Genomic DNA, 15444 nt, shown 5'->3' with positions numbered 1-15444 from the left:
TATGAAATGTGTCCAGACTGTATTAAAGACCTTTGAAATATAGTTCACAGTCACCACCACCTCCCTCTTCCCTGCCCCCATTACACACGTGTACACACACCTTCTCTTATTCATTTAGAAAACATCTGAATGCCTGCTATTTACAGATAAAACGCACAGTTCCTCATTTTATTTCTATGTGCATTTCTCAGGTGAATGTTTGAATTTTGGAATAAAAACACTTGAGGAAATTAAGTCAAAGAAAATGAAGGAAAAATCCAAGAAGCAAGGAGGTAAGTCATCAGTTTTGACACATCGTTAAATGTTCCTAGAGAATAATTAGGACATTTCTGATAATAAGGACCCTTGGCAACAACCACAATGACTGACTTCTGTGGCTGATTTGAAGAAAAAACACAGACTTACTTAAATCATGGTTGCTTTTTTAATTCATTGCAGCTATGTTTCAGTCCCTAACTATTCAAAGCCACGCATTGCAATAAAAAGCAGAAAAACATATTTATCTTGCAAAAATATAACTCTAAAGAACAACCTATAAATCATATTAAAAGAGGAAAATCTTTATTTTGTAGTAGGTGAATTTTTCTCAAGAGCTGCTAGGATTTCTTCGAGCTTGCCTTAACCTGGTTATTTTATATATTTCTAACTCTAAAAATTATGGTTTGAAAGGTAATATTTAGAGAGAATCAACTGGTTGGTTTTCAGTACCCTCTTGGTAAAGCTTGTTCTATAGGAACCGTGGAGATGTGCTTTTTGCAGATACTTGAATATAGATGAAAAAGGTTGAATTGACAGACTTTATAGCCGATGTGCTTCTGGGGTTAACTTTAGAATGCTAGCCTTGGTAAATAAAAGTGGATTGAGTGCCTTTTACTCAAAACAGTTTTATGTTTTATTTATACATCATGCCCAAGGAAGATAAGAGATAAGGATTATCACTCCTCCCACCACCATCCCATGTCACTGTAGGCAAACAGGAACAGAGAGACTGATTGGCTTGTAATCTTATGGTCTGTGTTGGACTTATATGGTCACAAGTCAAAATTTCTTGACTTGGTGATAGCTTTATTTTCCATAATTATTTGCTCTCTTTTGATTTGCTTTATTTAGAAGGTTCTTCGGGAGTTTCCAGTCTTTTACTCCAACCTCAGCCCATTCCAGGTCTTGAAAAAGAGAATGTCCGGACTGTGGTGAGGACAGTGACTCTGTCCACCAAACAAGGTGAGGTATAGGTAGGTCTTAAGAGTTGTCAAGCTACTTTTAAAAAACTAGGAGTGGAAAATCCTAGTGTGTATTTTACCTTTAATGGCTATCCAGAAAGAGTTCAGTATGTTGATCAAATAGAAGGATGAAAAGTTAGTATATTTCACTCTACTATTTAAAAAGTTGAAATTCTTACTCATCTGGTACTCACATTAATGTATCTTTAATTTTTACATTTACTGTTTATTTGTATCCACTCAACAAATTTGTTGACTGTCCATTGTGGATAAAAAACTATAATAAACCCTTTAAGTTATAGAAATATTTCCCTTAATAGCTGTAAATCAAATAAGGAATATAACACAAGTAATTATAATATGCAGATACCTTTAAATGTTTGTGCCCTTCAGTCAACAGAGAGTCAGAGGGAAGAGCTCACTTCTGAAGTGATCAACGAAGGTTATATAGGAAAGTTAGCTAACAATGGAGTATGAGGTTTTTTTTATTTTTTATAATTTTATTTAATATATTGAAGTGCACAAGCAAAAGTATAGGTTAAGTTTCTAACCAATTGATTAGAATGCAATTTGTATACTTGGTTACTGTTAACAATTAGGACTGTGCTGTTGCTTCCCTTTGGGCTGAACATTGGCTCTTTAAGAGGTTAAATCTTTTTTTTTTTCTTTTTTTTAACGTGATAGTCTTCCTTAAGACCGAGATCTGATTGTCAAGAGACTGTGGGGACTCATGTTAATATCAGCGCATACTTTGTACCCATAAGTAATTACTGAATACAGAAAAATCAGCTAATGGTAGAGAAATTCTATTTTTGCCATTTTAGGAGAAGAACCCTTGGTAAGATTGAGTCTAACCGAGAGACTGGGGAAACGAAAATTTTCAGTAGGTAAGTTTTGTGCATATCCTTTGTTTTCTGCTTGTTTGTGTATTAACATTCCTCCTCTGAAATTCTCTTTATACAAATGCCCTGTCAATATTGATTTATAGTCCCCGTGTTCTTGGCTGAAAGCTCTTAATAAAATTTCCTGGTTTTTTTACATGTGTATTATACCTTTTATTGAAGTCATAAAAATGCATAGTGTTAAAATTTAACTTGATTATGGTCAACTCTTTAGAAGGTACTAAGTTTAAAAAACAGTAAAAAATATCTGTATGGACAAATTGAAATTTGAGTTTGTAGAGGGAAGTAAGTGTCCAGTTAATATAAATTCAGTCTCTGAATTAGTGCTAGTTTATATTTTGAGAAGTATTTTACCATATTACTGAATTGCTGTGTGTCTGTTTCAGAAGAATTATTTTGAAAATTTCTGACTCCAGCAGTTCCTTTATACTCTTTAAAATGTGTTTGTAAATGTGAAATCTTATCTGTTTTGTATTTTCTTTAACACCATTCTCACTGACAGAAATTTTAGGTAAAAAAATACAGAAAGAAACTATTTTTATATCAGCAGGACATGTAAACTTTATGATTTTTGGTTTCTTTTTTAAATTATAAGTGAGAGGAGAGAGAAAACGTACTCTGTAGCATCTTTTAAGTTTTTAATGGGACTCTGCAAAGTTTTTAATGGGACTCTGACTATATTTTTAGTCATACAATCCAAAAACACAGTTTTTGACAACTTGTGACATTTAAACAGCTCGCATTGAACAGTGTAATGTTATAAACCAGGAATCAGGAAACTTGGTTCAGGTCTTGGCTCCATCGTTAATTGGATGGAGATACAGAATCGTTAATTGGCTAAGATACTGAATCTTTCATAACTTTATATTTCTTATCTGGAATTGAAGAGAGAAGCTATTTGGCCTTCAGAGACTTTGTGTCACAGAAAAATTCTTAATTTTGTGATTCTTTTGCTATCTTCCCAAACATTCTTGGTACATTAAACCATAAATTTACCTAGAATTCAGCAGTTAGCCAGTTAAGATCTTTCTGTACATGAAGATTTTTTTTTTCCTATATATTCCTAATTATGAATTTTAGCCTTAACCAGGACTTATAATTTGAAGTTTTGGTCAGTTACTTGGTAAGTGTTAATTTGTGCATTCTAATTTTTTGTCCCTTTCTTTACCTCTTCTTTTTTTATGACATTCTTATTCCTGCTCTAAAATTGAGTTGTAAAGAAGCCAGTGAATGAACACACCATATAAATGCAGAAAAGTTGCAAAAGTATTACTACATTGTCTGTTTTTGCTTGTATTTCTTGACCTTGCGGAAGGTTGACTTGAGCTCTTAAACTGAGTTCCTTCTGTAGGTGGTGAAGGCGATCCTCCATTAAAGCGTAGCCTTGCACAGAGGCTAGGAAAGAAAGTTGATGCTTCAGAAACTGATAAAACACCAAAGAAAGGTACCTCTCTTATAATATACATGGGTGTAGTCCTGACACTGTCTCTTGTAACATGTCTGGTTTGTGATTTTTTTGTTTGGGTAAATCAAATCATTTCTGGTATTCATTTCATTATTCAGTAAACATTTGAGTGCTTACTGTGCTAGATTCTAGGTAGAACACCATTGGATAAAATAAACACCATCACAGTTCTCAGGAGCTTATGATACAATGGCAGGTAGGAATACTTGTCTGTATTGTGATAAGTTATGTGACAGGAAAAGTACACAGTGTTATGAGATCACAGAATTTGAAGCCAGTTTCCCTTTCTCCTTGCCCGCCAATTATATTGAAGCCTAATAACTAAAGTGCATATTTCCAATAAACTTAGGAGAAAAAAACCTTTTGATGTCAGTAAGATTTTAGAAGGTTGTATGGTAACAAAATTATTTTACTAAATTTAGTAGTTTCTGCTTTTCAGATATAAAAAGATTTTTTTTGAAGGCTCTCTTGAGTGCTCTAGGGCAGCAGTCCCCAACCTTTTTAGCACCAGAGACTAGTGCTGCTATGAGAATCTAGTGCCTCATGATGTGAGGTGGAGCTGAGGCAATGATGCTAGTGCTGGGGAGCAGCTGCAACTATAGATGAAGCTTTGCTCGCCACTCTCCTCATACTGGTGCTAGTCTGCATCCTGGGGATTAGGGACCCCTAGGGATGCTCTAGGAAATCCATGATTCGCATAGATCTGTACTGTAGAAAGAAGAATTTAAGACCTGAGGACATTTTTAAAAAGCATTTGCATTTGAAGACAAGTATAAGCCTAATTTGTGACCTTTGTAAAAGAGTTTTGACCTATAAAATGTCTCTGTTCAACTTTTGGTTTTTCTTTTTTTTTACAGCTCAGGTTTCCAAGTCTCTGAAGGAACGATTAGGCCTGTCAGCTGGTCCAAACAATGAGGAAGCAGCAGGTAGGTAAACCTAAGACCAGCTTCTATTTTTTCCCTTGCTATAGAATCTTTACTTTTTATCCTGTTTACCTGTTGAGTTAGGTTAGGGCTTATGTGTTGTCTTTTTTTGTTTGTTTGTTTTGTTTGTTTTTGTGTGTTTTTTGTGGATTTGTTGGGTTTTTTTTAAGTAATTAATGACTGGTATGGATTCTCTTTTTGTACTTAGATATGGTATAATGAGTGTTCATCATAGGAAATTAGAAACAACCTAAATATCCAACAAAAAGGAATTAGGTTAAATTAAGGTAGTTATGAACTAAAATAATTGCTGTCATGAAAAGTGATGTTCTGAACAGTAATGAAGGAAGGCTGCAAAAGAAACACACCACTTTTGACCTTTTTGCCTTAGGGTAAAATAAGAGGATTTTTTGGATGAAATTTATTTTCTTATAATAGAAACTTAATTTTCAGGAAGAAGTCTTTATGTATCAGAGGATTCCTATTTTATAAAGATAAAAATACATCCTTAGAAAAAACACTGCAAAGAAATATTCCAAAATATTAACATTGGTTTTATCTTGATATTGAGGTTTTAAGTAATTAAAATTTTCTTCTTCATATTTTTTCTGTACTCTAATTTTTAAACTTTTTAAATTACTGGGTAAAATACGTAAGTGTTTCTGTGTATACAATTTAAAGAATACTAAAGTGAACATCCATGTACTTAACCATTTAGCTTTTTTATACATTCGCAGGATTTAGTTTAATGCTTTTTAAATTTTTTATCTGTGTTTACAAATGGTGTTAGCTTGTGCTTTTCCTTTTTCATTTTATCCTTTTCTGATTTGGTTCTTAAGATTTTAACAGCATCATAAAAGGAATCTGACATCAAATATTATTACTCTTTTCTAAATAACTTCTTTGTTTTCTCCTTATGGAATTTTTATTAGATGTTGGAGTTTTTGGACACATGTTCCACGTGTCTTTTAACTTTGTCTTCATACTTTCCATCCCTGAGGATTTTTTGCCTCATCGTTTAGGATCTTTGCTTGGCTTGATTTTCTAGATTAGCAATTAACCAACTCAGCTTTTTCTGCAAAAGGTCAAATAGTAAATATTTTAGTCTTTGCAGTCCACAGTTTCCATCACATCTACTCAACTCTGCCATTATAGTGTGAAAGCAGCCATATGTAATATGTAAATGAATGAGTGGATGTATTTCAATAAAGCTCTAATTATAAAATTTAGACCATGGCCAGATTTGGCCTATGGACTTTAGTTTGCCATTGTTCTAGATGACTGATTTTCGACCAGCCTTGTCTTTTATTTACTATTTAGTCTTTCAGTTGGATTTATTTTGGCACCTGTGTTCTTAATTTCCAAGAATTTTTTTAGGAGGGTTCTTTGAGTTCTTTTTCACAGCCTGTTTTCAGGCTCCTCTGGGCTTTTGAATTTGAATATTTTTTTTAAATATGTGTATGTATTGTTTTATGTCTTTCATCACTTCTCTTTGTTTATTTTGGTTCATTTTTAATGTTGTTGCTCTTCCATAATTCTAAGTACCTGGCCTAGCTTTCCTCTGTGATTCTAAGTAGTCCTCTGTCCTAGCTGGCAGACCTGACTTAAAATGTTTACGTAAATGAAGAGGGTACACAAAAAGCCAGCTGTGTGGGTTGCAGGCTGGAAGTCTGGGGGCCCATACAATTACTTTATTTACTTTCAAAGTACAGCTGACTTTCTTTTTTTAACTTTGCTTTTTACTTTCTACCCCACTTCTCTTCTTTCTGCTTGGCCTTTATGAAAGTCTGAAATATCTCATGCTCTACTTCTCTCTAGCCCCAGCATCCTCACAGCGTGCTCCCTTTCCCAGCAGATTCTCCTCTTTCTATGGAGCCGTTCTTGGGAGAAGGTTATGACTGTCCCAACTGATGTGTAGGAGTCTTTAGGTCTTCCTTAAATTTTTACCCACTATTGCTTTTTATAGCAGTTTGGCAGTTTTATTTGACTCTGTTGGGAAGAACATTTCAACTCCTACAGTTTATTCCTTATCTGTTTTTCTATAAATTCAGATATCTGCTTTCTTTCTCAGAAATCGCTCAGGATTTATGCTCTGCCAGTGGCATCATTGTTTTCCATTGCTATTGTGGATTTATTCTACTTTTAATGTCTTTATCATTTTGATGAAATTTTTGTGTAGGGTAGGGAAACAGGGTCTCCATGTCACCATTCATGTAATACTCTCTTGAAGTGGTAATTTTGAGAGCATTCTAGCATCTTGAAATGAAAAATTTTTTAATTTGAAAGCCTAAGGAAATCAATAAGTGAGTGCTTCTTATTTAACAGGTACTGTACTAAAATATTACATATAAGTAAATGTAGTCATTGTTCTCTTGAAGTTTCTAATGTGATTGAGAATACAGTCAACTATGGTGCTATATGATCAGTGCTGTGATCAGAGAAGCAAACTAGATTTGGAAAGTGTCAGATTTAAGATGAACTCTGTTAAAACTAACTAGGAAGCAAGAGAAATGAGACGAGTAAGGACCACCCCATATAGAAACAACATATTCAAGGGTTTAGAAAGTGAGACAGAACATGTGTGTAAGGTTATAAAAGGATATTCCTTTTGATCTTTCATTAAAAGCTGTTATTCAGTGATTAAATATATATCATCTCCAAATTCTTGTTTTTTTCCACATCATTTCTTTTGCTCTAGTAATGAGGACATGCATATCTGTCACGTGTGAAATTTGTCCTTTAATTTAAACAGATGTAAAATGATTAATGTATCATTAAAAATAGCTCTTCAGTGGCATGCTAGTCTCTGGGGTTTTCCTATTTTTCTTCTGTCTTATCACCTGCTTTACCTCCTTTTCATCCTTTAAATATCACTTAAATATTACTTTCTCTGAAAAGCTTTTCTTAACCAATTCCTAGACAAAGATTAGTGTTCTTACTACATGCACCTTTATCAAAGCTGTTATTATTACCATACTTTGTTGTTCCTTAATTATTTGTCTGTTAGACTATTATAAACTACATGTGGGCTGAAATTGTATTTTACTTACTATTACATTTCTAGCACAGTGTCAGTGCATGTTATATACCTACGAATGAATGGAAAAATTAACTTGTTGCTGTTTTTATTGGTAAGATTTATAATGACAGGTTTTTCCAGCTAGCAAATGGCTTTCAAGTTCCTCAGATAAATTTCTGAGGAAGTTGAAAAATCAGTAATTTTTTCTCCCTAAGAGTTTTTCTTGAGGGCCACTACCTGAAACATGGAATATTCTAAAATTGAGGTAGAAACTAATGTACTTTTGATCATTTTAATTGCCTACCTAAATGATACCACTCTACTGTACTCTGTCTTATTCAAGAATAGAGAGACCATAATTCATTGAGCGATGAACTCTAAGTACAGTGACATATTTTTCCCCCATGAAAACAGAGAGAATTACTAAAGTTGGTGAGATCCACGTGAAGACTTTAGAAGAAATTCTTCTTGAAAGAGCCAGTCAAAAACGTGGAGAATTACAAACCAAACTCAAGGCAGAAGGACCTTCAAAAGTTGATGATTCTACTTTAGGAACCAGAAGCTCCTCCACAATCCGAATCAAAACCTTCTCTGAGGTCCTGGCTGAAAAGAAACATCGGCAGCAGGAAGCAGAGAGACAGAAAAGCAAAAAAGATATAACCTGCATCAAGTTAAAGACTGATAATGAAATTAAAAAAACAGTGGTTTTGCCACCCATAGTTGTCAGCAAAGGACAATCAGAGGAGCCTGCGGGTAGAACAAAGTCTATGCAGGAGGTGCATATCAAGACGCTGGAGGAAATTAAACTAGAGAAGGCACTGAGGGTGCAGCAGAGCTCTGAGAGCAGCAGCAGCTCCCAGCCCCAGCCTGATGCCACCCCAGCGGCAAGGCGGCTTCTCCGAATCACCAAAAAATCAGGTAACAAAAGAGCTCCCTCTGTAGTAACACTTCCTCAAATAATATTTCAAAAGGCAAGGTGTTCCACAGGATTATTACAGGAATTCTGTGAGAATTTTTCTTTACTCACATAACTTTTGAAAAGTCACTGTATTAAATAAAGATAAGCTGTTTCTGTACTATGTAGACCTTTGATATTTTAATGTGCACTTTGAAACTTGGATTACCGATAGGCTTTATAATTATTTGTCCTATCTTAGCATTACTTTCATTAAGAAAAGTTTTGTTTAACTTTATCTGTCATGAAGTTGCAGCGTAAATGAAATATATGTTCAATGTGAATGTAGGTATAAAAGAAGAGAAGAAACTTCAAGAAGGCAGTGAAGTTGCTTCTCAGAGCAGTGTTACCAAAACAGAAGGTAAAGAGGTGAGTTTATTTAAAATCATTTTATAGTTGTCCATACAAGTGAAGACTGGATGAATGGTAAAATGTGCTTTTAGTTTTAGTTTGTAATAAATTTGTATTTAACATTTCACTGACATATTAGGTAAATAGCCTTTCACTATGCTTATAATTTTCTGTTGGGAAAAAATTGTGGAGTGGTGGGTGTTCTGTATATATACACATCATCAGGGTTCTCTGCCCTTTTAAAGTGTTTAATTGGCTGTTAACATGTTTTAAACTAAGTTTTTTTTCCTGCCATTGAGAGTAATATCAATTCATTCTACAAATTTTGGGGTTTTATTATTTAAAAGAATGAGAAACCCTGTAATTTCACAACCTACATGGAACCAACACTAGTTATTTTCATGGATTTCCTTCAAGTCTTTTGTTTATATCCATATATATGTAAACTCGTTTAATGATATGACTCATGTTTAGAACATAATTGAGAACTTTACAATGTATCATTTTGCAGCCTGCTTTAAGTTTATCAATTAATATTCATAACATTACACAAGTGTCATCTGGATATTTAGGTTTTGTTTTACACAATAAGATAACGAACATCTTGGTATAAAAATCTTCGTGCAAGTGTCTGATTATTTAGAAATCATTTGTATTAGACTTAGGGTCATTGTCTAGCCTATGGAATCTGGTTTTTATTGTTCCGCACATCTTGATTCTTTTATAAGCTTGTTTTTTATTTAATATCAAAGAGCAAAAGCTCTTGTGTTCTGGATCACGTGACACTGCTTGACTTAGCTGTTAGCCTTGTAACCTATAAATTGTAATTACATAGGTTGTTAGAGGTACTAGATTTTAATTCTGTCATTTAAATTTATGCATAGGTTTCGGCTGAGACAACAGGAGTTGGCATCACTAAAGTTCAAGTCAAGAGATGTGAGACCATGAGAGAAAAGCACATACAGAAACAGCCAGAGAGGGGAACCTCTCAGAAGGAAACATCAGTTTTGACACCCCTCTGGGGAGATGTAGACTCCTACAGTACCCAGATAGCAGAGAAGCCAGTGCTCACTACTGTGCCAGGCTTCACACGACACCTGACAAAGCGGCTTCCTACAAAGTCATCCCAGAAGGCAGAATTAGAAACCTCAGGGATTGGGGACTCAATATTGAATGTGAAATGTGCGGCACAGACCTTGGAAAAAAAGGGTAAAGGTCAGTGTTTTTTCTAGTGTATCTTACTTTAGGATCTCAAAGTTACCAAGTTTCAGTAATTCCCTGGCAACAATTGGGTCATATTTCATTGGCCTTATATTCTGGTCACACAGGTGGATAGTAACAGTTCTTACAATTCTATTTAAAAGACAAAATTAGAAGAATTTATTTATCAGAATTTAAAATTGCTGTTTAAAAATCTTTATCTAAAACTTTCTGTGGTGCATATTTCCAAAACAAGGAACAGAATAGCAGTAGCAAATTCAAGAGCCACTGAAAGGAATCAAGTATATATACATTATGGCTATGTGTAGTACAGATTGCTTGTGGATCATTTTCAGTCTGGATTTTTTTGTTGTTTTTAATTATTTGTGATATATCTAGTACTGTGAAGGAATTTTTATACTCTGAGTTATTCTCCATGTAAAAGGGATTTTTCTAGCTATTAATCAAATATTTTCTGTCCCTTGTAGCTAAACCCAAAGTGAATGTGAAGCCATCTGTGGTTAAAGTTGTCTCATCGCCCAAATTGGCCCCCAAACGCAAGGCAGTGGAGGTTCACCCTGCTGTCATTGCAGCTGTGAAGCCACTCAGCTCCAGCAGTGTCCTGCAGGAAAGCCCAGCCAAAAAAGCAGCTGTGGTGAGAAGCAGACCCAATTCAGTGATGCTTTAGTCTGTGTGGTAGGAAAGCAGGGAAGATTAACTCTCTGTTAACTCTCTGCTTGTGTTCATGTGTGATGCTTCCTGCCATTTTGTAAGTGTTTTAGTTGTTCAGGTTGTTACTGTATTTTATACTTATAGTTCGACATTTGTGGAGTGGCAGGATGGGATTTTTAAAAGCTAATGTTTGGGTGGTTAAAATATTTTTGCTTATTTGTATACTCAACCTTTGGATTATTTATGCTCGGATTCCAGGCTTCAAGAATGATAGTTATGATTTTAAATAGGTGGCAAAAGAAAGTGAATATGCTCAAATTAAAAACCTAACTCTCCTACTAAATTACTCTTTTGTAGGCTGTCGTCCCACTCGTCTCTGAGGACAGATCAGTCACTGTGCTGGAGACGGAGAAACCTAGAGACAGGTAATACCTTGCAATTCTTTCAAATCAGACTTTAGGCCACTACTATTATTTATACTCTCTAAAGAGTAACACTGCTAAATAGTTTTAAACATTTACAATTTAGCCGCATCTAAATAAATCTGCTAAACTTCAAATTAATTGTAAACCATGATGCTTAAGGTTTCTGTTCTCCTTGGGTGCCCTTGTTTATGTTTTACCTGTGTTATTTTTAAAATGTTTTAAACACCTATCTGAATTCTACTTTAAAAGGACAAAAATGCTTTGTCCTAAATTCCCAAAACAGTTCCTTATGTGTGTCCTCAGAAACAGCTCATGGCTAACTCTTTGTGTTCCTGAGACTAGGTGGTCCAGCCACCCATTGACAAAAGTCAGTTTTCTAATTATCTTTTGGGATTTTTTTACCTTACAGTCTTGTGCTGCCTTCAACCCAGTCACCTTCAGATACCTCCCCACCAGAAGTATCTGGCCCTTCCTCATCCCAGATGGCCACAAAAACTCGCCGACTCAGCTCTGCTTCAACAGGAAAGCCCCCGCTCTCTGTGGAGGATGATTTTGAGAAACTAATATGGGAGATTTCAGGAGGCAAATTAGAAGCTGAGATTGACCTGGATCCTGGGAAGGATGAAGATGACCTTCTGCTTGAGCTATCAGAAATGATTGATAGCTGAAGGTGGTAGTAGAACATTTAAAACAAACAAAAACAAACAAAAACTTGCCAAAACCTGGACTTTTATCTATTATAACATTTACCCAAGATGGTCATTTCTTTAGTCTAGAATTCGCCCCAAATCAGAAGTATACCTCTGAATTATCTCTATGTGTCCTGGATTCCTTGGGTCAGATTTTTAAATTCCCTGGTAACCATTTTGTCTATTTGATGACATGACATTGTTTAGCATCTTCAAGAAAAAGTTCTGGTTTACCCCTCTCTCCACAAAAAGACTGAGAGGGAGATCCAAGTGAAAGGGTGCAAGAGAACTTAGTGACTCCTTGAGGTGTTTGTCATTTTTTGGCTTTTTCCCCCTTTGTTGTATTATTTCTTTTATGTATTGTCTTACTGTGCTTAATGTACCTGAGTTTGAAAAGGATGAAAACAGCTGCTACCATTAAGGACCAAATTTCACGCTACCACTAAACAAACAAAACAAAAAAAATCCACTCAGTCTCTGTTAAATTGCATGTGTTTTTAAAGGTATTTGGAGATTCACCTAAGCTTTAGAGAGAGCCGAGCAGCTCAGAAAGCCTGTAATTTGGACATAACTTTTGGACCTGATTTTCATGTTTCTGCTGCTGTGTAAGTCTCTGAAGAGCAATAGCTAACTTATTACTGTAATTTTTTAAGGCTTTAAAGTGCCTCAGGGGTTCTCTGAAACTAATTTTCTATTTCTGGGATTCCCTGGATTCTTAGTAAGAGATGGTGACATAATGATTACAGAAATTCTCATTTTAGTATGAAAATTGTCCCTTCTCTTCTTTAGTACTTGCCTCCTCCTAGCATTGAATTATCACAGGGATAAAAATTGGTTAATTATATATTTCTAACTCTCCCGGCAAACTCCTCTTGCCCAGTATTTATTTGGTGTCTTTTAATCACCTAAGGGGGAAAAAAAATGAATTCATTCGAGCTACCAATATTTATCTATGGACTGTAGCAGTACAATGAATTGTACTATAGAAGGGATTATTCGAGATGTTCTGGGGGTGTATTGTATACCTTCCAGTTTTCTTCATTTCTGAATTAAATTTTCTTGATGTTGGTCACCTTTATATCACCTCAAGGTTTAACTGTGAAGGAACAAGTATGATGGGGATAATAGTCTTGAAAGGAGACATTGTACATAATTGAAAAGAAGAGGAAAGAAGGACTTGTCCGTTTTGATAATTTGCTGTAGGTGGCCAGTGTTGTTTCTCATAGGGAAATCTGATCCACCTGTCATATTGGCTCCTAAGGAACTGCTGTTGTAAGCGGCTCATCAAGAGTTGAACTTCATGTAGCCTTGCTGGGAATATGGAAAAGGAAGAAAGCCACAGGACTGCCCATTCAGTCTTGGAAAGATCTGGATGATTCTGCAAAGCAAAAATGACTTGAAATTTATGTATAGACACCTCTCTACCAATCCATCTTCAACTGACCGAATGTTGTATAATAGCCCTTCTCCAAAGCAGGGTGGAATGTTCTGGTTTCACCACAGATTTTCTACTCATTTCATTTTTGGAATCAGCTTATAGATTCCAAGTCTCTTTTGTATATAACCTTTATTCTTTTGCTTTTTAAAAAATAATTTTGTTTCATATTTAAAGTCCTTGTATTAGTCAGTGATTAATGTTCAACATTATTTCAACCATTCGCCATTACGCAAAGAATTACTTATTGTGTTTTAAATAAAACTGGTGTAGGAAAGTCTTGATGTTGTGAGTTAAGTAGTGTACGTCACTCCAGCCTAGGATCGGCCTCAGTAGAGGTGCCTGTCAGAATGTTGGCCTTTTGTGTAAGTGCTCCAATTTCACAGATGTCATTTGGCTTTAGAAACTTTTTACAAGGACATATTGCCAGACTTACCCACACGTATGCTTAGTTTTAGCCACATATGCTTTAGGTGTGAGCGAATATTACGTGTTTTTTTTCCCTGACACTGATTCTTAGCCATTATCATTGTAACTCAAGTAATGCCATTATTTTTTTCAAAAGAGGGTTTAGAAGTGATCTTAAATGGATTCAACAATTTAGATTTCAAGCATGAATACTAATATAAAAATTTTAATTCAGGAAAATCCAGGTTTTTTCAGTAGTGTGCTACTTTTTATGGGATTACATGTAAATTGTTGGCCACCAAAGAACTTAGATTTTTTTTCCAAATAGTAATCCCAACAAGTTGAATCAGCTTGTCACAAAAGCAAAACATTGTGTATTCAGTTTTGAGTGATGATGGTTTTCAATTTTAACAGTAAGAAAAAGGCCCAAATGTTGCAGAGTTTGGCCATAGCCAGAAATTTCAAGATAGTCCATGACTGATATATTTGTCTCAAAATGATCCCTAAAATTGTGACTTAAGCTCAAATGTCAGTGGGTCCTCTTTCATGGCCAGAACAGAGTTTATTTTCATCTTGACCAATCTTTGAAACCACCATTGAGATAAGACTGATGTTTAATAATTACAGCTTCAGAAATAAAGCGTATTGTATATTGGTCTAAGTTTTATGATCTTTTTCTAAAATTGTGGCTTTAGCTTGCTAGAATATTTCTGCAGTTCTCTAAAATATTTGCTTTGAATTTGTCAGTTTGGCAACAACTGGTCTCCAGTTGCTGTTTAATAGGTAACACTTAAACTAGCTAACGTTTACTGAGTACTTAGAATATGTACTCATTTCACATAACCATTTTGACACTAAATCTTACACTGCATCAAAGATCACTGCTTTTTATATTCACTGTAGTGTTAAAGTCAGTGTGTTCAGATTTAACAAAGAAAAAGTACAGGTATAGTCCTATGTGCAGTTGAGTTTGATTTGTTGAACCTTCAAGAGCTCTTTTTTTCTTAAATCTTTCAAAGCTGCTCAAATACATGCAAGTTTCCAAAACCCACACGTCTGACTACATGAGCAATTTACTCAAACTCTGCTTCAATTTATTTGAATTTGCAAAATGTCAAGAGCATGAGCACAAAGAAAATACTTGACCTTTTTCTTTACAGAATAAAATGGACAGACAATAATAGCAATGACTCTAAAGAATAATCCAGAATTTTACTTGTTATTTAAAAAAATTGAGATTTACTGAGTAGGCCTATTAAAGTATTTAGATTTAGTTGGATTTAACTGCTGAGATATGACTAAGTCTGATTCTATGGTGATGAACAAAAAAACGTATTAAAACAGTATTGCTTGTCCCTGGGTTTTTGGTCTTTAGACTGATTTGTCCTCAGGAGTAAACAACTTGTAGAGTTAAGAATAGGGTAAACAGCCAAGATTTAGACTGAAGAGGACAAGAAAAAATTCTCAAAAGACTCCTATCTGTTGAATAAAAGTGAAAAAGGAAATTGGGTGGATCAAGAACACTTGAAAAAAATTTCAAGGGGAAGGAGAAGCAAAATGGAAGGAACCCTTATCCAATAGCTGTGTGTGATTAATGAGGTCATTTATTTGTATAGGGAGCTTAAGGAGACAAGTTGAGAAAGTACTGTAAGGAAATGTGAAAGAAATAACCTTGGCATGACTGCCACAAAATATTTTGGACTGCTATTCCTTGAAGTTCGAATTAGGACGTTATGAATTCTAACCATTAGTAAACACTACTGGCCACTAGGGATAGATG

At 34.9% G+C, this 15444-nt stretch overlaps 1 protein-coding gene across 7 annotated transcripts in view; it reads left to right on the top strand.

The window, feature by feature from the left end:
- Positions 1–14321, top strand: part of ZC3H11A (zinc finger CCCH-type containing 11A) — a 34597-nt gene extending 20276 nt beyond the window's left edge. For all 7 annotated transcript variants that reach the window (XM_039881857.1, XM_039881853.1, XM_039881860.1 and 4 more), the window contains 11 exons: positions 192–272; positions 1111–1221; positions 2045–2107; positions 3474–3566; positions 4445–4513; positions 7944–8447; positions 8774–8853; positions 9720–10050; positions 10524–10690; positions 11065–11132; positions 11542–14321. In XM_039881857.1, the coding sequence (XP_039737791.1) occupies positions 192–272; positions 1111–1221; positions 2045–2107; positions 3474–3566; positions 4445–4513; positions 7944–8447; positions 8774–8853; positions 9720–10050; positions 10524–10690; positions 11065–11132; positions 11542–11800 (1826 nt within the window). In that variant the 3' untranslated portion in view covers positions 11801–14321. The remainder of the gene's footprint in view (positions 1–191; positions 273–1110; positions 1222–2044; positions 2108–3473; positions 3567–4444; positions 4514–7943; positions 8448–8773; positions 8854–9719; positions 10051–10523; positions 10691–11064; positions 11133–11541) is intronic.
- The last annotated feature ends 1123 nt before the right edge of the window (positions 14322–15444 follow it).

This window comes from Pteropus medius, unplaced genomic scaffold, assembly GCF_902729225.1.
Source record: "Pteropus medius unplaced genomic scaffold, Ma_sr-lr_union100, whole genome shotgun sequence".
NCBI classification, from domain to species: domain Eukaryota; kingdom Metazoa; phylum Chordata; class Mammalia; order Chiroptera; family Pteropodidae; genus Pteropus; species Pteropus medius.
This window is presented reverse-complemented; position numbering and strand designations above follow the sequence as displayed.